The sequence below is a fragment of the Lipophrys pholis genome, assembly GCF_963383615.2.
Source record: "Lipophrys pholis genome assembly, chromosome: 1".
Taxonomy (NCBI): Eukaryota; Metazoa; Chordata; class Actinopteri; order Blenniiformes; family Blenniidae; genus Lipophrys; species Lipophrys pholis.
The window spans coordinates 14,114,499-14,141,512 of NC_137635.1; the positions used below are offsets into that span (position 1 = coordinate 14,114,499).

The window sequence follows — 27,014 nt, forward strand, 5'->3', positions numbered from 1 at the left end:
CAGCCAATCACATTGTTTTAGGCACATTTCATTTCCTGGTAGTAAGATGGTAGCAGAACATTTAGTTTGGATTCGATGATAATCTAACCTTATCCTTGATGATAGCAAGCGATTCACAAATATGACTTCATGTAGTGTCTCCTCTCGGGAAAAGAAGGATCAATATGTTATTTTTTTTCTCCTCTATTTCTGCATAAAAAGAAACAGAACTTTTCATTTCTCTGAGGTTTGACAGGTGTGAGACGCTTAACAGCTACTGTTCTGAGTTCCCTGGCCTCCGGCAGTAGCCGTTGAATGCTGGACTCAGTCTGAAGGTGTGACACATCATCAAACTCTGAGAACACATTGGGAACAGTGTCGGGGCGAAATGTGAAAGGCCCGTCCCGCCTGTTTATAGGAGCTCTAATAGGACTTGTTTCACCTGCGGCTCCTCTGGATGAGAATGAAAATCCATCTTCTCCTTTCTCACAATCAGCCAGCAGCTCATTAACAGGACAGACGGGACATGATGCAGGGAACTGACAGCTTCATCCACCGACTCAGGTTTCCAAGTGTTTCTAACAGCAACTTCTCCGAATGTCGGATTCTGCTCCGAGTCAGTGTGACTTCACGTCCTGAATCACATGTTTGATCGTTACATTATTACTTGCACTCCCATCTGATAAAAGAAGCCGTCTTCAGTGCGGTGGATCCGACGGGGCCTCCCGCCTTTTATTCCCCCGGCAGCCCTCCATGTTATTACATTTCCTCAGATAGAATGCTATCTGATCCTCCACACTTTGGAGCATTTGTTCGGCTCCCGACTCGGAGTTGGAACGGGTAGTCCCCGCTGACGGCAGACAGTCCATGATGGGGGGGGGGGGGCTTCTTCTCGCTCTGACTTCAGTCCTTAAACAGAAAACCCTGCCGATTTGAACCATGTTCACTGATCAAAAGGGCATCAGAACCATATATGATGAAAAAAATGGTTGAAGCATTTACAAAGCTTTACAAACAGCAACAACAAAACTGATTTTTTTATTTTTTTTTTAAATGATGGCCTGTTGATATATTTACTAAAGAAAGCAACTTTCCCAACTTTACCCGGCCTGTTCTTTGTTGCAATGCAAGTTTTCGGCACCAGATGGTGTGTTGAGCCGCTATTTACCAGATCCTGGATAAAGAGCACTAAAATACATCCTAACAGATGCTCCTTTGCGTTTTGAAGTTCATTAATAGAAAAACAATCATGGATGAAGGGCTTCATCTAGACCGAGGTAAAGTCTTCTCGTTCTGAATTGTTCTGATCTCAATGGACAATTAGCAAAATTGTCTCGGGCTCAATTACAGAATCAGTGATCAATGCCCCTCGTAAGTATTTTCATTATTTATTTATACTTCTTCACATCATAAACACTGCTAAGAAACAGAACTTCAAGTTCCGTAAACTTGTGCTCAGACTTTGTGTTTAAGAGTCAAATTTTTAAAGTCTGATTTGTTAATAAAGGATTGTGATGCTGGCCTGCAGCGGGTCAATGTTCCTTCTCTAAATCTCTGCAGATAAGAGCACCATAGAGGCTAAATGCCCACATCTGTCCATATCCTTATATAGTAATTGCCACCATCCTATATTGATTCGACTCAAAAATCCATCCTGGCTAATGTGATTTCATTAAGATACAGTCTGAGTGAGCCGATCGCAACAAACACCATCCAGTCAATGTCTGAAGTTCTGCAGTAACGTCTGACCGTTGATCGTTCACTGAAACGTGGGAAATCATTCAGAGCAGCCAGCAGTTATTACTAATGGTTTTCCAATGACCCGTCCAAAGCGTCCCGGCTCACAGCTACAGGCGAGACAACGCTTAAAGAGGACGGATGAAAGCACCACACGTTGTGCTAATTCACAGTGTTTTGTTATGTTTTAAAGGGGCAGTATGTAGGATTGAAGTAATAACACCTCTATTCTCTGGGGGGCAGCAGTGAGTTAGTATTTCTCAGCAGTTTGCTCTTTACATTTAGACTTTGTTACATTTCCTGGTTTCTCGCTGGTCTGAAGTGTATTTAAGTTTTAAGTTATACCACCATTGCCCTGTGGGTGGCAGCAGTGAGTCACTATTCCTCAGAAAACATCAGCACTCGATGCCAACAAGACTCACTACGCCAGGGTTTCTCATCCTTTTTGACCCCAGGGCCCAATTTTCAAAGTATAAAGTGGCCCGAGGCCCATTTAAATATTAAGACTTTAATTTCAACTCATTTGTATTTGGCTTGATTTGTATTCAATTACTAAATCAAGTCCACTAAGTTGGACTTTTAGGCCGTGGCCCAATAGTTGAAAATCACTGCACTACATCACCTGGTGGTCAAAAGTGTTATTGCAAGACTGAACTGATTGGCTGAGTTTAGATTGTTAGCCCAGGGGATCTTCAAACCTCTTCAGCTCCTCTGTAGCGGCTCTCTAAAACATTCAGAATACGCAATGTAAATAGTCATTTTGTTGTCATTTTAATTTTATATGCGTTCCACACCGATTTGATTCCACACCAATCTCCAGGATAAAAACAACTAAATAAGGAAAAACAGCCAGAATTGCTTAATATGGATAAAATAGCTAAAAGTACTAAAACAAAATACAGGAAAAATATTTTAAAAAATTAATTGCTAGTATAAGTTTTTTGTTTTAGGAAGAAGGAAAATGGAGGAGAAAAAGGGAAATAAAACAATAAAAATGAAAAAATAGAAAAGGGGAAAATATGTAAAGGAAAAGAAAGGAAATGAAATGAAAGGAAAAAAGAGAAAAATTAATATAAAGGGGGAAAATGCTAGTATAGCTAGAACTCCTACCATAAGGCTATAAACACCTAAAATAGCAAAAGAGACTAAAATATCAAAGGTCCAAGAAATAAAAAAGCCACAAAAGCTAAAAATGTAGTAGCAGCCCTCATAGTGATCATTTTCACACACGTTTACTTGTCTTCTCTTCTCTGACTGGATGCAGTAAAAAAAAAAATGGTAATGTGGCTCATGACACCATCTGGTGGTACAAAGTGGTATTACACAATCAGACTGGGGCCTCGCTTTTTGACACATCCTGATGATTATTTTCAGGCTGGCTCCAAGTGTCAATGGTAAATATGGTCTCTTTGAAGTGAATCAGTTTGTGAAATAACAGCACAGTTCTTCATTTTCCCCCACAGTTCCATCCAGAGGAAGAAAAAAAAAAAATGTTCCCGAGCTGGGTGGCGACTCATCGACAGGTCGCTGAGGCTCTTACTTCAAGACACAGCGTTAACCTCACCGCCGAACCCCCTTGAGAAGAAACAGGCGTCTAGGGGAGTTCAAACGGCAGCAGCCGAGGCTGGATCGCGTTAGATCTCAAGACAGCAGGAGGAAGGACAGAAGAACCGTGAAATCAACTGAGATGATAAGAGGGAAAAAAAAAGAAAAAAAAAGGGACTTCCGACATATTTCAGAGGATAAAAACTGAGTGAGAAGGAAGTAAATGTTCCACTGATGTATCGGGATTTATATCCAGAGCAAGCAGCCATAAACACGCGGATATTTTACTGAGCTTTGATATAAATCTGAATACACTTAATCCATCAGTGAAGCGTTTTATTGTTAGCAGAGCTGTCGAGTGAATCGCTTATAAATGTGAGATATGGGTTTGTTTCACCATGCAGAAGAATCGCGTTATTAACCACCGAGCTAAATTCAAATGATTAAAAGATCTGCAGGTGGATAAAATAAAGCATTTAAACTCCCAACGAGACGCTCTCAGAGGCTAATAGCTAACGATAAAACAACGGCGTGTCAAACGTCGCCAACTAGCAAGTGAAACTGAAGCTAGCGGCGCTCATGCTAACAGGCGCAAACAGATTATCAGTGTAGGTCAAAGGTTTTAAGGTGGATGTGTGAAAAGAGCTGAGTGAGCAGGCCGTTCCGACGCTAATATGGCTTCACAGGCTCAGTCAGAAACTCTAATGCTAATGTTAGAAATCATTATTCAAAGTGAATTATTCGCTCGAATGATAACACCTAAAATCATATTATCAGTGCGAGTTAGCAGTTGGATGATAACATGTGAAGATTGATCATTTGAAGTGAATTACGAGCTTTCATGCCAACACCTTGGAACATTTTATCAGAATTAATCCATTGCTTTAACGCGACTCTGTGAAATTGGTGTGAGTTAGCAGCTGTTCGCTAAAATGCGAAGACATAGCAGAGTGAGGGATCGACTCTGATCATAACACACTAAGATACGTTTACATTCTAATCCCACACACTAAAAGTCTCATTCTTTACTTACTAACAAAGAAGAAAAACTGGTTTGTTAACATTTCCCTTCCTGAGCCACCATTTCATCTCCTGCTGGAGACCAGTCATAATCCTGGAGGGGAAAACAACACATCTGTGTTCCAACTGGAAGCGAAGCCAATATGAAAAACACACCAATGTTAGTTTTTTTTTTTAATATTCTACGAGAAGCCCATAAAAACTCCCAAAATGTTACTTTATTGACGTTGTTGGACCAGATACTGCAGCTGTGAGGAAGGTCAGTGTGAGCATTGACACTTCACGCAGATACTGCACACACGCGCACGCACACATGCACGCATGCACGCTCGCGCGCGCACACAATCTTTTTGCTATAGAAACAGAAAGTGGAGAATCTGAAACTGACAGAAGATGAAGTGAAAAACGCTTGAAAAGAGATATCGGCTCATTTTAAAAAAAAAATCCTACCTCAGTTATCTCGTACCCCGATTATCTGCTTAGTAAAACTAGATAAATAACTTTCTAAACTGTCATCGTTTTAGACCTAATATGTGTTTTGTGGTTCCAGAATAATTTGATTTGGTGGAAAGAGGTAAAAATGTCTTTTGTCATGGGAAAGGTGGCAGACTCCCTGATCGAAATTCTTAAAAGTCTCTTATTTTGGTTTTTCTTCGATCACATTGAATCTAATTTCAACAATCGTATAGCAGAAGATGTTTTTGATCCTATGTGATCTCTGAAGCCCGCAACAAGGACGAGTTCAACCCCTCTGATCCAAACCTCAACAAATCTTCAATCTCAACAATCAGAAGAAAACACAGCAGCAATAATCCCAGACCAGCAGCAAAGAGAGAGAAAACCTGGCAGCTCACTCACCGTACTCGATGTCGTAGAAGACGATGAACTTCTGCCAGCGCAGCTCCTCCACCAGTGTCAGCATCACGTCGTTGAGGCGGACGGGCGGCCGGGCGGCCAGGGTGTAGCGCTGCCCGCCGGGGCTGGGGTTGAACTGGCAGGCGGTCCGCGGCGAGCCCTCGCTGTTCCTCTGGATGTAGAGGTGGGGGATGTGCATGGCGTCCGTCAGAGACTGCAGGGCGCTGGCGGAGGCGCAGCCGGTGGAGGTGACCAGCGCCAGGATGCCCTGATTCATCAGCTCGCAGGCTGCAAAGAGGGGAAAGGAGAGAAGAGGGGGGTGAATCATGACAGCGGTGGTTAAAGTTTGATTCATACTTTTCGTGTGTCAGCAGGGTGTGTGTGTGTTGGTCCATGTGGCGTAAATCTCATCATCCAATGACGTGCGAGAGGGTCCGTCAACGGCATGCAGTCCAATGTTTGTGACCAGACAGAACGCACCGACCGTTCAAGCAGAAGGAAGGGACTCCACCCACAGGGTGACACCTTCAGAAAGACACTCAGTCCACAGGGAATCAAATTTTCAGGAAGTGACCCCACTAGAGCTGGTTCAGATAGATATTTGTGTGCTCTGGATAATCGGGCCTAATTAATGACCGATACCTGGATATGCTGTTCATGTTGCACTGTTGGTAATGAAGGAAGTGACCAAATGCACAGGCAGTATTTAACGGCTAAAGCCAGTTTAGTGTAGCGGCAGATCCATTTCAGTGTGGTGGTATCACTCCCCCCAGCAACTCAATACTTGAATAATCAGGTCCAGCCCTAGACCCAACCCACAAGCTGACACCTTGAGGAAGAGACTCCGTCCACAGGAAGTCCATCCGACCTCACCGGCTCATCTCTCTGGCAGTAGACGCCTTCTTCAGAGAGCGCTTTGTGTGAGGAGATCCGCCGGTATCTCCATCTGTACAATCCCAATTTACCACCTGCCACCAGAAATGGAAATATATTCGGGTTCGTTACGTTCAGGCCGTGAGAAAACTCAAAGGCAGGAGCGGTGATGCCGGCAAGAGTACTTTCTTTGCTCCCACGCATACCGACGGGAATCCTGAAATGTAGTATGAATGAAACCACATGTGAGTCTGCGGTCCTCATGCGAGTCCAAAGCGGTCGGGAAAGAGTACAGTGGAGCCACAGAGTCCATGGCGAGCTCTCCTGACTTCTCCTGACCTCCTGCAACAGATATTCTGCAATCTCACGGAGCTGCCGGAGCGTCTGACAGCTAACAGCATGTTTACCCCCGAACCGACCTGCTGCTGCCCCGCCGCACCTCCAGGAAAGCAGCCGCACGGATGAATAAACATCTCTGCTTTGAGAGGGGCCAAGCTAAAGGTTAGCATGAGCAGGCCTCATTGGTTTGACTGGCAGGTCCAGGAGAACATCCAAACACACGCAACCACCAACACACAAGGAAGGGTTCAAAACCTCCTGATTCAAGTCATTAAAAAGCCTTCAGGGAACACTGAAGGAACCAAACTGCATCTACACCTTCAGGAAGAGACTCCACCCACATGGTCACACTTTCTGAGATAGACTCCACCCACAGGGTGATACTTTCAGGAAGAGAGTCCACCCACAGGAAGTCATTCAACTCATCTCGCACATTTTTAAAACACTGGATATATATTTTGACATATTGTATATCTGTAGATAATCAACAATCACTGACTGAACATTAAGTTTGAATAACTGCGTATCATTTTTATTCTATGACTGTAAAATTTTCATTCTATTGAGCTTTTCTTTATTATTATTATTATTATTATTATTATTATTATTATTATTATTATTATTATTATTATGAGTAGGTTGAATGTCCTGCCGTTATTTTCAGGCTCTGGGGCTGGTGTTTAGTTTGAGTGATGCAAGAGAATACAGACCACCTATCAACGTTTTGGCTAATCGAATTTAGCTAAGATAAACATATGTTACAGTGCACGTGACTCATGTGCATCTATATGTTGATGACACCATTATTTATATGTATATCTAGTCCCTCTCTGACTACAACCGAGCTTTAATAGCATCCAACTTGTTGTTCTAGTCTCCATTTAGTTTTAAACACAAATATAAGTAAGTGCGTGGTTTTCAACTGTGATATGCCACATGGAGAGCGTCCCCTCAAACGTTCCTCCTTGTATCGCCGTAAGATTGATTAAAGCTAAATATCTCTGTATCTGACTTGACAGTATACTCTCAATTGAAAGCCACACAAACGTACAACTCATAAAGGTCCAATATTTTCTTTACCAAAAGAGCTCCTCCTTTATACATTTTATACAACTTCTGGTTAAAATGAGAGTTCTAGCCATCTTAGGCCCCGTTTCCACGACAACGAGTGAAACCGTAAAAAACGTTGTTGTGTTTTGGGTGTCCGTTACCACGACAACGCTGCTTGGAGCCACTGAAACCAAATTCCCAAATATTGTCACGTCAACGGGGGCTGAGGCTTCAGTTCAGGCAGAACCAAACCGAGACAATAGAAGCCCAGAACAACCTTGAATGTCTGATGAGTCTATTTCCGCTGTCACGTTCAGAATTTGGTGTAAACAACATGAAAGCTTGGATGCATCTTTTTCTCCTCATTGGTCTCGTTGGTTGAACATGTCTTTAGAGAGTTGGAAGGTCGAAAATCCTCCTGATACAGTTTGTTCTCCACTTGCTGTTATTTAAACTCTCGTTTTTCCTCCACATCCACGTGAAGATCTTTCCCCTGATTCACAAACTGATCCGACAGCTGCAGTTTGAGCCTCTCTGCTCCGGTTAGAGCGCCACTTTTCTCAGCGGGAGAAGATCTGTCCGGACTAAAAGGTCAGGAGACGCTCCAAAGGGTAGCAGGTGTGTCGCAGCTGCATTCCATCCAGAGGAATACAGACTCAAAGAAAGGAAAAAAAAAAGGAAAAGCTCAGGTTTATGCAGAAGCACAGGAGCATGAAGAGCAGCCGGCTGGATTTCCAGGAAAATCCTGCAGCAGCAGCTCGCTCAGACTCGGCCGTTTGATGAGTCAAACTTGGTCGCGGAGGAACGTCGGACACGTTCGGGCGAACAAAACTCAGCCTCGCTCATCGTTCGCCTCATCAGCATCCGCCTCCGGAAAGGATGACGGGGCAAAAATGTAAACGGAATGTAAACGATCTTACGGATAATGAGACCAAAATGTGGCCCCTGTGCAAGCGGGGCTAATAAAGCCTCGCCGAAGCATTTAGAGAGTAATCGAGTATTAAATTAGTCAATGTTTGTGCCACGAGTCCAGCAGATAAGAGCAGGATGGGACTCGCGGGTCAGTTTAATAAAGGAGACGAGACTGTCGCCGATGGTCCGGCGCAGCGTTGAGGTCAGGTTGTTGGCTTTTCTCCAGGACTTTAATGAGCTGCTACTTTTATTGTGGCGGGATTCAGAGCTGAAGTGTCACTGGACGGCTGAAAAACATCCAGAGTTGGAGGATTTCACGCTGAAATGCGTTTGGTTCGAAGGAAATGTGATTACCAGGAATGATTCTTCTATCTGCACCTTATATCCCCCAATATGAGGATTCATAGTCATTTCTCCAGCTGGAGGAAACATGCTGCTGTACGTTTCCAGTGAGTTTTGACAGAATATACTGATGGCAGGCCGATTACAACGTCATACAGAGCTCAGGTAACTGTGTGAGATGTGATTGTTTATTGCGAGGCTGTATCGGGTGAAAGACAATCAAAATCTGCTAGTACACATAAACACACTGATAATTAATTTTAAACACTAATAATGACACCGGCGCCAAAATGAACACATGCAAAACTCACACACACACACACACACACACACACACACACACACACACACACACACACACACACACACACACACACACACACACACACACACACACACACACACACACACACGACTTGCAATAGTCTTCCCTTACTAAAACAGAAAATGGGTTCCATACAGTCTTAATTACAAATAGAAAGAAAGAAAGAAAAAGTATGCACACAGAAGTCATCTTTCCATATGACCTTTTTTAACCTAATAATGGGACACATTATTTTGTAAATATTTGTCTTTCCAGCGTCATTTGATGTTATGTTGTTTCATTGTATCTGAATTTGTACATCCTTATGTAATGACTTTAACGAGAGGTTACTCAGCAATTACTCACTACTTGAGTACTTACCCAAATCATTTTTGGGGTGCCCACTCTCTACATTTACTTGAGTATTATTATGCTAAAGCAACAGTACTTTTACTTGAGTAAAATGTTTGGATATCCTACCCAGCTCTGGCGACTGCTCCTGAAAACTGTCGTCTGGTTTTGCTTTCTCCTCCAGTGAGTCTCAGATTTTGTTGAGAACAATATTTTAATTCCAGTCAAAAACAAAAAACTACAAAACCCAAAACAGATTAAACTAAACTAATAAGTTAAGTGTCTGAATTTCTCCACCTGAAAACCCGTCTGGCAGCAGTTCAGTGCAGGTTCCAGGCTGCCACAACAAAACCCAGCCAAGCTTCAATCAAGCAAAGCTCCAGCAGAGGTCACATTTCACTGATGTGTTTCCACATGACGAGAACAATCACCGGCTTAATGAGGCTCGCAGCATCACCGGCTCCGGTCCTCACTCCGTCCTCACTCCAGTCATCGAGGACCAATTAGCATCCCGCTGCAGGGTGGAGCTAATCGGTCTGAGGCGCTGTCGGGAGAACTCACATCCAGGGTTTGACTGGCGGCGGCTCCATGAGTCCGCGCTGAGTCACGCTTTCATCCGTGCTAAATGAAGCCTGCACAATATTTAGCCGAGGCGACTCCCCGCAAATCCTAATGACGCTCGCAGAGCGACTCCGACCAGACGGCAGCAGACAGGAGCCATTAGAGGCAGCAGAGGGAGACTTGCCCTGGCTCCATAGAGTCTTCTTCATCGATATCCGAGCTCCAGCAACGCAACAGACTCCTCATGGTGTTGTGAAACACATCAGGAGAGATTCAAACCAACATCCACTGGGTGTTATTAACTCCTGACAGGATAGTGAGCCTGTTTGGAAGAATCTGATTGTTATGGGAGGTATCAGAATATTTAAGTGATTCAAGCTCAATGTGATTGGTTTCTTCACAGCTACATGATTATAAGAAAACTAGATTTATTCCCAATTCTCAGGAGTGACAGGATCACAATCTGAGTAGAAGACTAACAACAACCATCAAGATGTGCTGCAGCTGAAAGTAGAAAAAGAGTAAAGAGCCACTGCTGGAGGGAAGAACAGCCACATTTCTCAAACTACTAAAACAAAACAAACAAAGACATATCTAAACTACCATAAACTGATCTAAAACAAGTAAGAAAAAAAAAAAAAGACTAGTCTAAACTACCATAAACTGATCTAAAAGTGGCATAAAACGAATAAAAAAAAAAACAGCCTGGAAAAACTCAAAACTCATCACCTAATGTGATAGATATTGTGCATTCCACCTGTAAAACATCTGCTCTCATTTTATTCAGAGTCCATCAGTCAAAACTTTGATAAATCAAATAGCATGCACACACACACACACACACACACACACACACACACACACACACACACACACACACACACACACACACACACACACACACACACACACACACACACACACACACACACACACACACACACACACACACACACACAGTCGGAGCTCATTTTTCACCCCAGCCCGACAGAGTCTTAATTTCTCTCATGCTTAATTAAACTATCTATCTCCATGGATCTGTAGCCCCATTACACAGAATACTACCCCCCACTGCACCCCAAACACACCCACACACACACACACTCGCACACACACTCCTTCTGCCCCACTGCCCCTCTCAGTGCTGAGCTGCTGCTCTACAATGTCTCTGTTAATAAGGGGCTGAAATGAACGACCTGTAAAGCTAATAATGCTGCAGAGCCCTTAGAAGGGCACGCTGTGTGTGTGTGTGTGTGTGTGTGTGTATATATATGTGTGTGTGTGTGTGTGTGTGTGTGTGTGTGTGTGTGTGTGTGTGTGTGTGTGTGTGTGTGTGTGTGTGTGTGTGTGTGTGTGCTTCAGTTTTCTATGTTTTAAGCTCCAGCACTCATTAAACCCCCCTCACTGGGAGTAGAAGGAACCTGCAGGAAGCCGACGAGGAGAAAAGCTGATCAGAGTTAAAGCAGCGGGAAAGAAGACAAACTGACTGCAGGTGAATGTGAGGTCACGCAGCAGCCGGGGATGTCACCGTGCCAGTTAAAGACTGGGAAGAACGGAAAGGGAGGAAGTTCAGACCACTCTGAAGCTACAGAGAATCAAATTTAAAAAATAAAATTAAAAATAAAAAACTGGAGAAGCTGAAGCTACATCGAGTATTGGGGGGAAATGCTCTATAATCTGCATGCTGCATCAGATATGCTTAATGCTAATGCTAATGCTAAGGGTAGCGACAGTAAGCAGTACAGAACAACGAACAACAGCACAAACTCATGCCCTGGCATGCCAACATCATCATTTTCAATGTGTTTGCCATTTCCTTCAAACTGAACATTGAACAATGTTTTCAAAACGTTGCCTTGTGAATGTAAAGATTTCCCGAAAAAAAAAAAAAAAAAAACAACGTAGAAATTATGTGTTTTCACTTGAAGTGCCTTCATGAGCAGGACAGAGAGACATGAGGGCATCAAGATGCAAATTTTCAACTGAAACTGCGTTCAATTAACAAATCAGCAACATGCAGCGGATTTTGACAATGCTAATGCTAATGCTAATGCGAACAATAGAATTTGTAACAATAACTATGTTTTTTTAGAATCAGTATATTCAGTTGTTGAAAAGTGTCGGCATGAGGTTCTTTCACCAAAAACGCTATCAGGATGTCCACTCTGGACATTCACGTATGAGAGGATGTTTAATAGATCCAGGTGCATAATTCCTGCCACTGGTGTCCACCTGCACAGACAGCGTTAATTGCGGCTCGGCTCTCTTCAGGCTCTCTGTGCGTTTCGTCGCCTCAGCGCCTCTGATTTATGTTCCCCACCTGATGAAGCAGCCAGCTGTTGTTAATTAAAGGTACCCCGTAGAACCGATTCCACTAAGTTATGGCCTTCCCGCTCCTCCTGCGGGCTCCACAAACAGACTGAAGACGTCTCCGTCCTCGTAAAAACCCACGTCACTTCTGCTCCAGCGTCCCCGGACCGCCATCATTCCCTCTTTATTTGTGCTGTTTGGGCAGAACTGCGTGTTTCTGGTGCCACACCAGCTGTCACTCTGGGAAATAGTGCGTCAAGTTGCTCGGTGGAAACTTCTTCTCTTATTAGCCGTCAGCCATTAGCGAATCTGGGCTTCTGTTTCTTTCCAACCACGAACTAATTCCGAGCAGCTAGTCGGCGAACACGCAAACAATATTTACACCTGAAGTCAGAAACGGATAAAATAATCCCTGGTTGATTGTTTCTCTTGTCTCTGTGAAGAAAGGTTCACACAACTTAATGTTTAAATATATTTAATTAGCTTGTAACTGGTAGGAACACTTACGGCTTATGCTTGCAGACAAAATATTTAGCACCAGGTACATTATGATGATTATGATTTCTGTACTAATACATTTATGTGAAGAATACTTCTCGCTGAAAGTGTCTGATGACTAACCTTTGTAGAACTGCGAGATAGAGATAATTTATAAAGCGATAGAGATAACTTATAAAGCGATAGAGATAACTTATACTAGAGATAAGTTGGAATTTGTAGAGCCGTGACTAGAAATTGAAATTAACTATCTTGTCTTATGTTTGCCTTAGTAGACCTTTAACTTTAAATACAGGTAAGTCTTTAATTGCATTGGTCTTCTATGTGCGTGACTAAATTTGACAGATAACTATTCTGCCTTAGCTGGAGCCTGATTCAAAAGTGGCAGAAGACTATCTGTGGTTTTAGTTCTTTGTTGGACCCTCACTTAAAGGTTGTGGATAACCATTGTCTCTGTGGTTGGCCTTTGTCGGGACTAAACATGGCAGATCTTGTATATTCATGGCCTCTGCTGAATCCTGGTAGTACAAAAGAAAGAAACAATATTATCTTTGCTTGCCTTTATTTCACTTAGATCACTATCTTGTCTGCGGTTGCACTTTGTAAAAGCCTGCATTTAAACACTGAGTTTATTGACTTGGTCTATGTGGGAGCACGACTAAAATTGGTCACGAACCGTCTTGTCTTTGCGGGACCTTGATTAAAATGTGGTGCGTGTTGGAACTAGCCGTGTGAGCCTGTGATAAGGCATTGTGGGTAATGTATGCAGTGGCCACACGGCAGAATGAGAGTGAACCCTCTCACCTGTCGGCCATCACGCCGGCTCATGTGCAGGTTTCATCTCAGCTTCCACCCTCATTTATTCAGCCTCGTGTGTCGGCCTGTCAGTCTGCAGGTGTGTTTTCCCTCCACACACACACATGTGCAGGTAGGTGTGTGTGTGTGTGTGTGGTGCTGAAGTAGAGGCTGATTGATGGCTCTGTCCCTCAGCTGTCTCTCTGTGATGAATGACACTCGGGGACGATCCTGTTCTTTCTAATACATCATTAGCTCTCTCGCCCTTCCACTATCACTGCCTCCATGTGATAGGTGCGTGCACGCACGCACACACACACACACACACACACACACACACACACACACACACACACACACACACACACACACACACACACACACACACACACACACACACACACACACACACACAGCATATTTAACGCCCCATCTTGTTTAGTTTCAATGGGAAGGAAATGGCATCAGTGCAGCCGGAGACTGTGCTTTAATTCCCGCTAACAACCACCCGGGCAGTGAGGTGTTTCCCATAATGCCCCACTGTTGCAATCCGGCACCGTGCATCCTTGTATGCACATGCACTAACTTCCCGGGACTGCAGATGCACTGTTGTTGGTCCCGCCCCGCCTCGCTCGCCATCAGGTGTGGGGACCTGTCAATCATCGTTCGGAAGCTGTCAGGAGAGTAACCTGAGGCTGAGGTACGTCTCCGCGGTGCTTTTTGATTTACAGCCTTCAGCATCAATTACTCTGGCACTGAATCACAGCGGAGAAATGAGCACACCCACAGATTTATGGACAATCCGCTGAAGGAATTCTCTTTTCTCACACAGTTTCTTGAGATTCCGGACAAATGATCAGAGTGTATCCAACTAACTTTGTGTGGCATGTTGCTCCTGTATCTTCTTAAAGATCCCATATTATACGGTTTTCCCAACAGTTTCACATCCGTGTCAGAGGTCCGACAACATTGTGTTCTAAATGTATTTCCCCAAAACCCAGCCTTGGTCCTGAATTTAAGCCAGTCTGAGGCGCTGTCCACAGCAGTCAGAACAACCTTGTTTCTCTCCATCATTCTTTAATGGTTTCCCATCCACACGACATCAGTGCAAGGAAACATCTGCATCTACACGACACCATGAAAACTACTAAAAACGATGCAGTACATATCCCGGGCCTATAGGTGGCACTGTGACTCTGACACAGAAATACAACAAAAACGGAGAAGAAGACACGGCGATGGCATCATCGTTTTCAGCAAACGTGCACTTTGCATCAACGTCGAGGCGGCGTTTTCAAACTTCTCCACTCTGGAACCCGTTGTCAAAAAACGCTGCGGCATGTGAATAATCGGCCGAAAACAACGACGTTACATGAAACGACGTTGTTGTGTGAACATCGCCGAAAAGTCCCGCTACTGAGCTCCACTGGGAACAGTCTGTTTGTGTTTCTGTTCACGCCTCCTCCAGGCCCGTCATGAAGAATCAGTGTAGCCAGATTGGGCGGGCCATGTTTGTGTTACCTTTTATTTTCTTTGTTCGTGAGCGAGATGACAGACTTCCTTCCCTTCTGGAGCCTCATGGAGACACAAATTACTGAAAACCATTAGAAAGGGATCTTTAAAGCGCACACACGACTGAGTCCCTGTTTGAACGACAAGGTTTTCAAATGATAATGGAAAGTTTTTGTTGCGTTTTGAGGGTCTATTCACATTACGACGGTGCTCGGAGCCGCTGAGAACACAAACGGCTGAATGACCGCACACAAACCACACAAACCACACACGGGCGGAAGAGACACACAACAATAACGTGCACAAAGAAAATGTTCACAACTAATAAAATCCAAACATTTCCGCTTGGTAAGAACCATGCAGGTGGATTCACACACACACACACACACACACACACACACACACACACACACACACACACACACACACACACACACACACTGAGGAGCAGCACTAATGGTTTCATTTTGTTTGCAGCACATTAGCCCTGAAACTCGTTACTGATTACAGCCGCTTGGCTTCATTTGTATTTGTGTATTTGTGTGTGTGTGTGTGTCCTCTGAGGCTGATGTGTTGTGACAGTGCTTATTTACTAATACGTTAGCAGCTCTTCATGTCACAGCCTCGCGGCTCGTTCAGTCGATAAAGACAGCAAAGATCCATGGAAGCATTAAAGCAGGTGAGTGAAGAGCAGGAACAGAGGGGCTGATGGGTAAAATCCATCTGAAACAAACGGCCCCTCCTGAAGCCTGATGGTCCGGCTCATCATGCCCTCTAGTGGCTAAGATAAGTATGATGACGGCAATGAAGAAAGGCCAAATATTTCAACACCGATAATTTCACTTTATGGAAAACACCAACAATTACATTGAATTTAATATGTAATGTTATTTATTGTTAGAATGTTGAAATAAAACAAATTCAGTTGAAAAAATTGGTGAAAGTATTTAATTACTAACCAGGTGAATTTTGAAATACTTGAAAAATAAATTCATTCATATATGTATGTGTGTGTGTGTGTGTGTGTGTGTGTGTGTGTGTGAGAGAAAGTATCTCAAAGGTAATGCAAAATTTGTGTAACACTTTACAATTCAGAAGAGTAATTTAGTAAATGACTAATTCTGTTGAAATGACAGTAACTACTAATATAAATTACATTTTGGAAGTAACTTGCCCAGCACTGGCGGGCTTCATCCTCTCCGCTGCTGTGTGAGGTGTGATACACTGTGATTGTGGCTGAGCACATGAACGGTCTGCTCGGGGTCCCTCCTCCTGCTCGGGGTCCTCGGGAGGCAGCAGGAAGCACGTCCTCCTCCTCACAGAGCCGCATTCATTTGCATTTCAAGACCTGACATTCTGCCGTCATGAAATTTCATGAGCGGACCCTCGCGGCTCGGGATCAAACGTCCCAGTCTCCGCCTCACGCTCGACGTAAAGGTCGCCCCACAATATGTTTGATTTCTCTCACAAGGTTTGCTGAATTGATAAAACACACCTGGAGAATTTAGGTGGAGGCGGAGCTCAGGGATGGTCGATACTGCTGATCTCTGTTGTGATATCCACAAAACCAGTCGTGGTATAACCTCCTCCGCACTGATACGATACCAATATGGTTCCAATACAATACCGACAAAAGATGATGCCAATACGATCTCCGCACAATAACGATATCAATACAGTACCAATATGATACTGATAGTATCAATGTCATCTGGTACTGACACCTCTCAGAAGACATACAGACATGGTACCTGCTATGACTCCAATGCAACACCAATGTGATAGCGGTCCAATATGATACTGAGAATTACCGATACCACAATGATAAAGTACAGATACTATATTGACAATAAACAGTCCCACTTTGAAGCTTCACATGTCCCACCCCACCAGCCAGATACTCAGATTACTACAAATATTGGTCTGATTTACCACAGTGACTAAATCTATTATCGTCAAGTTTTGATTAAAAAAAGAAGAAAAAAAACTGACTGAAAAATTTGATTCAAAGGATCAAACATTCAGCAGAAATCTACTGAACAATAAATACTACAGTGATTCCCGACGATACTTTAAATATTACTCTGGTTTGAAGGTTACTTTGTTCTTCTATTGTTGTTGAAGTTATATGGATTACATTTTAGAAAAATCTAAATTATTACTGCGATTTTCTAATATCAATCTTTTGTAATTATGTTGATTCTGTCAGTCCTCCTCCCTCCTCCTCTTCTTCATCCTCCTCCTCCTCATCTCCATCCTCTTCTCACTGTTTGATGAGTAAATGATTGTGTCCTTGATCTGCAGTCTCCCCTCGGGCCTCGCTGACCTCTGCTCCTCCTCTGAGCTCCTCTGAAGGATGACGGGAACCAACCAACTCCTCTGGGAGAGACCCGGAGGAAGAGGAGGAGGAGGAGAAGGAGGAGGAGGAGGAGGAGGAGGAGGAAGAGAGATGTACAAGAGGAGGAGGAGGAAGATGAGAAGGGCGGGGATAAATCCTGAGACTTTTTACGTTTTCCCTCTCCTTTGTTCACAGCCTTTTGATTTCCCACCTTCTCTTCCTTTCCATCTTTTCTCAAGTCAACCTTTATCTTCTTATAAATCTCTTCACCTCTTCATCTGATTTCTCATCCATCCCTCTTTTTTTCTCCATTCCATCACCTTCGAGCGTTTTAAAGCTCCTGTCATTTAATTCTACTGCAGAAACCACAGAGAACGCTCTGTGAGAGAGAAAGATGGAGAGGAGAGGAGGGCCGTCAGAAGGAAAGGGAAAAGGACAAATGGAGGGAGAGAGAGCCATGTGGAAGAAAGAGGGATGGAAACACGGGTAAGAGGGCGGAGAATGAGGAGAAAAGAAAAGAGGAGGTGAGGCGAACGATGGAAAAGGTGAAGGAACTGGAAAGAAGAAGAATCATAACAAAAGGGAGAAGAAAAAGTGCAAAAAAAGAATTAAAAGGTGCAGACAGAAGATAAAAGGAGGAACGAGAAATGAAAAGAGAGAAAAATGAGAGGAAATGAGGAGGATTGATGAAAAGAAGAAAATAAGTGCTGAAAGGAGAGAAAGAGTGAAGAGTGGAGGTGAGAGATGTTATGGAGGGATGAAATCCAGGAGAAGATGAAGAGATGAAGGCGGAAACGGAGGGGGAGGGAAGAGGAGGAAGGGGAAGGGGAGGAGGAAGAGGAGACTCCTGGTCTATTATTGATGAGTGGAGGAAGCACACCAGAGATCCTGGCATCAAACGCTCCTGCAGCGCTCGCGAGCCGCCTCGCTGGTCCACGGCGCCGGTTTGACTCTCCGCCCAGCAGAGAGACGGACCGAAGGATGAAGAGACGTCTGATGCAACCGTCCTCTGCTCTCACCAGAGGGACGCTCCAGTCCTGTTGCCGCTCCCCGCAGAGCGCTCCACTGTCTCCACATATACATTATTAACTCCACTCACACGGAGCAGGCACGTAGAGACGTGACACTTTTCCCCATGAGCGCTGGGACAGCTTGCAGCTCGAGTCTTTCCAAACGGGGATTTCACACCAACAAGTCGGCGATTCGAGACGTTTGATCCAAAAAGAGGTCCGCAACCTTCGTCCCCGGAGCAACATCTGATGCTTTGTCCCTTCATAGCGGCTCCCAGAAGCTTTCCTGATTTAGTTTTTTTTTTTTTTTAAATCGACCTGCTAAATATTGGTCAAACTGATCAAACAAAAGGGGTCAAGAGCAGCTAAAAAGAAAGGATTTCCACGAGAACATGTGAAACGGAAAAATGGACAAAATGTTCAAAACAGTCAAATAGTGGAAACATAATTGTGGACATTCCTCAAAACTGCTAAAAGAGCCAAACTGAAGGCGCTTAAACAGCAAAGGCCAAAACTAAGAAATGGCAAACAGGTGTGAAATCTCTTCTAAAGAGCATGGTAAACACAATAAAATGTCTGTTTCATATTGTACTTGTATGTACAACTTCAAGAGCTTCGAAAGGTTCCACAGGTTTTGTGCCTCCAGATGAAATTTTTTTGGGCTGATTGTGGCAAACATGACTCTTTTTGTCATAAAGGTTGCAGGTTCCTGATCCAAAATGTGCAGAAACCAGCTGAAAATAAATAGTTAAATACAGAATACAGTCCTGCAATACCGCTGTGTTCCACCAGGTGGTACAACGAGTCGCTCCACAGCTTCATTGACATGAGGGAAACAAGAGCATGTCTCGTCTCACTGCTGCCACCCTTTTGGGGTTTAATTGGATAGTTTGATTGTATTTCTGGTTAATCACATCAAATGATGAATTTATTGGATCAATATATGGAAAATTGTTTTCAATATATGAATGTTTGGGTTTGTAACAAGCTAAACGCAGCTCTTGGATCTGTAAGGAAATGTTTCCGTTGAGCTGTATTTATGCACCGGAGGTGGTTGTGTGATTGGAGGTTAATGCTGCCAGATCTCTCTGGATTCCTCCCAGATCATAAAAAGGCGACGCTGGCTCGTGCTTTACCATCATATAGCTGTGAAGTTAATGTGAAAACGCACCCGGGGGAGCAGGCGGCAATGAAAAACACAAAGAAGTGCAATGAAAGCTGATTAAAAAGGAACGTTCCGATACCGGGTCGCTTCATTTCCACCCAGCAGCAGAGGCGCCGAAACACAAGGACCGGGAGAAAAGAAACGGGGCTGAGACTGAGCTGGTATAGAGCTGTAACACGGACAGCTAAAATGGAGTTAAAAACAGATTAAATATAGAGCTGAATCGGCTAAAACAGAGTTAAAACTGATGAACTGGAACTGAATTAGTTGAAAACGGAGATGAAATAGACCTGGAATGGAGCTGAAACAGCTTCACGCGCAGGATTATCAGAGGACTGATGTGTTTAACGTGTGCCGTAAAAGACGAGGTCAACTGTGATTTATGCAGTGAGAGTTACGTTGTCTTTCGGCCGGCTCAAGGTTGAAGCGGCGAGAAAGAAACACGAGAGGCACAAATATATGAATGTGATAAAACCAGTGCCCACAAATAAAGAGACTCTCGGCAAGAGCTACAGGACAGGAAGGTCTGAGACCAAAGGAAACAACAGTATATGTATGTTATATAAAAAAACAAAGACAAGATGATTCCCTTTGATAAAAGCCCTACAACCCTCTCTGACCTCCGATCGGTAGAATCTGACCGTGGTCCATTACGGGATATCAAAGTTGCTCCGAACCCGTCTTAATGAGTCAAAGCACTGCTGAAATACCGTCACAGTTGAATCAGAAAACTCATACAATTGTGTCAAACGCTGCAAAAACAACAAAGCAACACTGGAGGTCCTGGATGAGCTAAAAGGCACAAAGACGCCATCAAATATTAACGTTAACCGTTCAACTGAACGTTGACGAGAAAGCGGTCGGTACCAAACAGGTCAACAACAAACTCAGCCTTCGAAGTCGATATTGTTCTGCAGCCGCGCGAGATGTAGCGTCATGACGTGTAGTGGAGAGCACGCGTAGGTCTGGGTAACAACACCTAATATTCTGTCAGTTTACTGAATAGGCCGCCCACCGAGCAGACAATAAAGGCACGGAAATAATTAGCTTATTTCCATTTTCTCCAAAGTGATATTTCCACCTCCTGAGACACTTCCACCCTAATCAGCCTCGCCCTCGTACACCGGCAATGTGTGTGCAGCGTTCAGACAATTAACGCTTCCGCTTCCTACACCGCTGCTGCTGCCATAATCATTACAACCACCAGGGGGCTCTGTGGTTTTTTTTAAATTCTACCTACAGTGAAGCTTTACTGACCCAGATCGGCACCAGAGACAAAAAAAACAAGCTCAGATGGAAATACGCTGCTGAGGGCAGCGATGAAGAGCATGAGAGGAATCTGAATGTGTGTCCTGATATGATTGTGACGATTATCTCCACTGGCTGATATCTGCATTCCTATCTCCTTCACGGGAGACTTGTCACAGGGAGACGGACTATTGTGTCAGCGCTGATTTAAAAATACAACCAATCTCCACGCACGCACGCACGCACGCACGCACGCACGCACGCACGCACGCACGCACACACACACACACACACACCTGGTTGCGGGAGGAACCATGTGAAGGACAAACACACGCAGACTGTGGCAGCTGCAATAAATCCTCCTTCAGCCTTTTCTCTCCTGTTTTTGTGTCTCGGCGGGTCAAATCGATACTTCGCTCCCACCGACTCTCATCTCATCTCACATTGGTATTAATGACAGTTTTGGGGGGGGGGGCAGAAACGTGCCGTTGAGGGCACTCAGACGATGAAGATTATTACTCCTCCTGGAGTGGGTCAAGACGTCGGTGAAGCAAAGCTCAGGTTTCATGTAACCTTCACCGTTCATGTTGCAGTTACATATTGTATCCAGTAGCAGGGGAATGCACACCAATGGAGGGGGCGGGGCAAGACATTCCCATTGGCTGATGAATAAGGACACGCCCTCGGCTGCAGGGTGAGTCCTCGTCAGTGTTGCAGTTACTAGTTACTTAAATACTTTATACCAATGCAAAGTAGTTACATTCGCTAACTCCAGTGACTTTGGGGATGGGGAATGGCTGTTTCATTATTTCTACTTTCTACACTGTTGACTTTTAATTTGAAGGGTCGCAAACTCGGAAAGGTAGACTCGGCGTCAGCGATCATCAGACGTTCTTTAAAAATCACCGGTGTTTTGTTTCCTTTCAGCTGAACAGCAGCCAGAAAACGTCCCGGACGTCAGTCAGACTGACAACAACAAAAATCCTTTTAAGCATAAATTATCTTTCTCACACATCCATCTCTGAAGGTGTAAGAGGAGAATTAATTAAGCGAGACGCTGGCAGCTCGCTGCGCAGCCTGCTAACACTCTCCCTCTGTCCTGCCTGTTGTTTGGAGCTGGAAACTTTTCCTGGAGATTTGACAAAAAAATAAATAAATAAATTTAAAAAACGCAGCCTGAGAAAGGCCTGGCGGACGTCCAGTTCTGCGTCTCGTTAGCAGGATATCAATTAGGATGAATGGAGGCACGATCCTCACCGTGTGTTTCTTTGTCTGCTAATTGGAGTTCGGATTGGTCGCCTGGATGATCCCTGATAAATGAGGATGCCAGGAAATTGTTGGAGCTTTAATAGGAGCCCAAAAGGTGAGGTGGAAAATTACCAGCCAAACGCTATTCACGACTAAGCTGTGTGTAACACAAAACCAGTTCAGACGAAAACTAGTCATGCCAATGCCAACCAAAAACTAATTCACCACCAAGATTAGTCTGAATTTCATTCAGAATTAGTCAAAAACTGGTCCAAAAAAAGAATAAAAAGGCCTAGTAAAAAAACTAGAACCAGATTAAAACCAACTAGTACCTCGAAATTGATGAAAAACAGGAGCTAGTCCAAAAATCTGTCTCAAATTAGCCTTAAACAAGGGAAAAGTCTCAGCTTGTCCGCAACCAGACTAAACACAATTTAAAAAAAAGTGTCCAGGCTGTTGGTTGAATGCTATTGGCTTGATTGCACTTGGGGGTGGGGCTTAGCCACAGATCAATACTCCACAAGCCTTTCAATAGAGTTCTCAGAACCGCAGGTCAAACCAAACTAAGAAATACACAAAAGTGAATCTGTTTTCATCCATTCTGATGTAAAAAACACACACACACACACACACACACACACACACACACACACACACACACACACACACACACACACACACACACACACACACACACACACACACACACACACACACACACACGCACACACACAGGTCAGGTGTCAGACAGCTCAGGTGAGCTCACAGCTCCTCTCCAGGTTTCTCGCCTCATTTACGTTCATTACTTGGAGGCTCACAGAGATCATTTGGCTCCATTAGTGGTCGACCAATCACAGCGCAGCGTTCGTTAGGATGAAGGTCATTTAAGGCGCGACAAGAGAGGGCGAGCAGAGAGAGAGAGAGAGAGCAAGAGAGCAAGAGAGAGAGAGAGGGCGAGCAGAGAGAGAGAGAGAGAGAGAGAGAGCGAGAGAAAGGTGACGTGACGGTACAGAGGTTAATCTATTCTGTATGAATAAAGGAACCACTCTGATAAGACTGACCGACTTCAGAAATAAACAATTTGCTTTGCTTCAGTTTTGCCCTGCCGGCGCCCAACCGCAGCCGAGAACAGGAGTCTGTAACCTGCAGCTCCACAGCCTCACGCGGCTCTACAGTTCCTCTGTATCGGCTTGCTGAAGCTTTCTGAAGATTACCTTTAGAAGTTTTCATCTTGTTAACATGCTTTTAAAACAATCATCAAACAATTAAACAATTAAAGTGAATAAAATATCTAATGTGGCTGGGAAAGAAATGGTCAAACTGGAACAAAACTAGCCTAAACTAGTGAAGACCAAGTCTAAACTAGTCCAGAACTAGACTGAACTAGGGAGAACTGTCCTCATCTAGTCCAGAACTTGTAAAAGTTAAGTAGAACGATCCTTTTTAGTGTTCTGTAGGAATCTTAGGAAATCAGGTGATGGCTTTTAATGGGTATTGCTAATGTTTAGAATGTTACCAATGCCACTGTCGGCTGTATGTGTAATGTGTATTGTAATGTTGTGTTCCTGTCCAGGAAACTGCTAAATCTGGCACCAAGCATCTTTTCTTTAAGATCAATGTTATTTTGTACACGGTCCGTGACAAATAAACAAATAAACTAAACTAAACTTAACTAGTCCAGAATGAGACTTAAATAGTACAGAACAAGTCTGAACTTGCCAGAGGTGGAACGAGCACCAAAATATTTTACTCAAGTACAAGTACAATTACTTTGATAAAATTGTACTCAAGTACAAGTAAAAAGTAGCTCATGTACTCAGAGTAAAAGGGACTTAGTGAGAGAATGGCCTCTCCTCAAGTGTAGTTGTTCTTAATGAAAGGAACGACTTTGCAAATTCAATTACAATGGCAATGTAGAATTCAAAATAGCTGACAGTCACAAGAAATCGTCTATTTTTCCAAGATCACACAACTACTACTGGAAATGACTACAATATCAACATGAAGTTAATTTTAATTAATCATTGTGGTGCAAACTGCAGTGAAATGTCAAAAGAAACTCCTATGAATCTCATATAACCACCGGACTTGGTGGTTTGCGGGGTTTATGTTTGACCCCCTATTGTATTAAAGTGAAAGTTTATCTGAGAGTTACTGCGCTGTACTACGCTACGGGGAGGCCGTGATTATTCATATTTCAAAATTAATATCCGGACACCACAATGACCGAATATTCAGATAATCGGGTCCGGTCCTACTATTCGGGGCATTTTAGTGTTAGTGAAACAGTTAGTTGGATTTTTGTGGATCAAAACCTTTAACATGATGTAAACCTTTAACAGAGTGTAGATTTGGGATATGTTTGTGAGCTTGTGATGACTGCAATTATGTTTTTGTGGACTTTCGTTGTCTCTTTCCAGCAGAGGAATGAGTTATCTATCCTTGTAGGAGGAAGTAGTGGAGGGCATGAATTCATTAAAATCAACATTTTCCCAGACGCCTCAAATGAATGCGGTTCTGCAGTAAATGAGATTGGGGAACTTCTGATCGGACGCTTTAAAAAAAAAGTATTGCAGCACAAAAGAAATCCAAACGTTGGAACACGTCGGGCCACTTTCATTATTCCATTACAACAGCCATTAGGATAATTACAGACTCTGTAAGTCAGTCCACCTCCATCCCTCACGTCTACTTCCCATATAAACTCCATGTCTGGAGGCTCCGTGCTGATACAGCATGCTACGCTATGCTATGCTACGCTACACTGGCACAACACACCGCTATTTCCTTTAGCTGTGTTATGTTACCATTATTAGGCCAACAGAGGTGATATAGCACCACTGTTGAGCTATATTATTTAACACAATACAGTAGAACCTCTGACGAGCGGACCCAACAAATGTGGACACCGTGCACTGAGTGGACAAATCGGACAGGTTTGCCTGGCAAATTTCAAGATGAGCGGACACTAAAACGGCCTGCTGCTGCCTGCGCTTTAAATATGTACGTTTCTTCCATAACATATTTGGTGTTTGGTCTGTTCACTATCAACTGGTCCCGCAATTTGTCCTCATGACGTGTCCCTCCGAAGAGAGGACGCCTGTCTTCTTGCCCTTGGATTTTAGGACGCCCCTACATCAGAGGCTTTTACTGTATAGCTAAATCATAAACAACATGCTACAGCACTATTCTGCACCGGTGTTTGATTCAACTATGTCTTATTAGCAGAATATATCAAAATACCGCATGCTATGCTACCATATTTTACTTATTTATTTCAGGAAGTTAGATTGGCAAAATTTAGCCAGCTATAGCATGGTATGCTCACAGCCTGAAGCTTATCTCAGCTAGGTAGCATTGTCTGGATTGTAGCTACATAAATCTTCACCGCTCTGCTCCTTTGTTTATTTCAACAATCAGTATTTGTATATTTCTTGTCAGTTAATCCATGGCAGCCTACCAGAATGCAGCAGTGTTGAATTGAGCTAACTTACTTTCGTATAGCTTTTCTAAATACAGCGTACTACAGCGCTACTTTGCACCAGTAATTAATCAATTAAGATAAGTTATGTCAGCATTCCATAGTTACATCATTGCACTTTGCCCCAGTTACTACATGCTACCACACTACTTAGTTTATCTCACTCCGGTAGCATCACTTAGCTACAACAACACACCTCAATTTCTTTACCCTGATTCCCAAAAATTAAAGATAACAAGAGAAGAAAGGACGCTGGGAAGTGTCCAGACATTGAGAAAACAACCACGAAAAAAATTAATATATTCCCCAGAACATTTTTCCAGAAGTGCGTGGACGTCGGGGTGGAAGTGGTTCGACTGAGGACCGACAGTCCATTCATTCTCCTTGTTTTTATGTTTTCGCTGTGTCTGTACGACGGAGCGCGGCGGAGGAACGACACGCTGGAGATGTTTATCTCGTCTGATGTTGGCCACACAGGCAGCAAAATGAAAAAAGAAAAAAGAAAAAAAAAAAAAACATATTTGTGTTTGCTCTCTTGGAAATGGTGTTAACACACACACACACACACACACACACACACACACACACACACACACACACACACACACACACACACACACACACAGGCTACAAAGTGGAGATTTGAACGGGTGGCAGCCGCTAATGAATACCAACAGAGACTTCTTCTCTGTAGAGAAAATAATTGTAGCCCTTCTGAAGCAGAGGGGGAAAAAGAAAAGCCCCCCCCCCCCCCCCCCCCCCCCCAAAAAAAATAAACCCTCATTATCATAAAGTTTTGGCCAAATGGCCTCCGTGTGATACAAAGCAGGGAAATAGAAATGTCAGACTCCCTCCGAGCGGCTTGTTTTCCTTCCACAGTGTGGAGCACGAATCAGGAAGGAGCTACAAACACGATAATATGATACACAGGCATTTCATTATTACTTTAAATGTTGCTGAGAACGCGGGATAGCATCATTTAGCATGACAGAGGACCTTTGCTTATGCCAACCTGGTAGCGATAACATAATTTAGCCATTTAGCATAGCAGCACACTACGGCCCGGTCCATGGGACAACGCCGTTTCATGGAACAGTGTCGCTTTTGGCCGATCAGCCACATGGTGCTTCGCTTAAGGATCCTATTTAAGGAGCTGCTATATGAACAGAACAGGCATAGATGAACTGGACTGCTCCTCCATTTCTTTTCCTCTGTCTTGGCTTGGCTTGTCCAAGTTCGCAACAGTATCTGAGGGGGGCGGGGCTTAACCAATTGTCACTTTTGGCCAAAACTTGAAGTGACTGTAAAACTATGTAGAACTCCTAAACATCTCATCCAAAGCTTCAGGTACCAGAGTCATCTCCTCCTCAGACACTGATTAACAGTTAATTAAGTGTTTTTCAAACGCTGAACAGAAAACACACCTAATGACCCCCCCCCCCCCCCGCCTAGCTCTACCTCGCCCGCCCCCCGGTCGAGTTACTGATGAAAGTCTGTTGCTGGGGTTTAATCTGCAGCCTCTGTTTCCTTTTCTGCATCTC

The 27,014-nt window shown here is 43.8% G+C and overlaps 1 protein-coding gene across 1 annotated transcript in view; it reads right to left on the minus strand.

The window, feature by feature from the left end:
• grid1b (glutamate receptor, ionotropic, delta 1b) overlaps positions 1–27,014 on the minus strand; it is a gene marked incomplete at its 3' end in the record, with an annotated part of 396,484 nt that overhangs the window by 157,789 nt on the left and 211,681 nt on the right. The window contains exon 3 of the mRNA XM_080480861.1: positions 5,140–5,424. Within this exon, the coding sequence (XP_080336987.1) occupies positions 5,140–5,424 (285 nt within the window). The remainder of the gene's footprint in view (positions 1–5,139; positions 5,425–27,014) is intronic.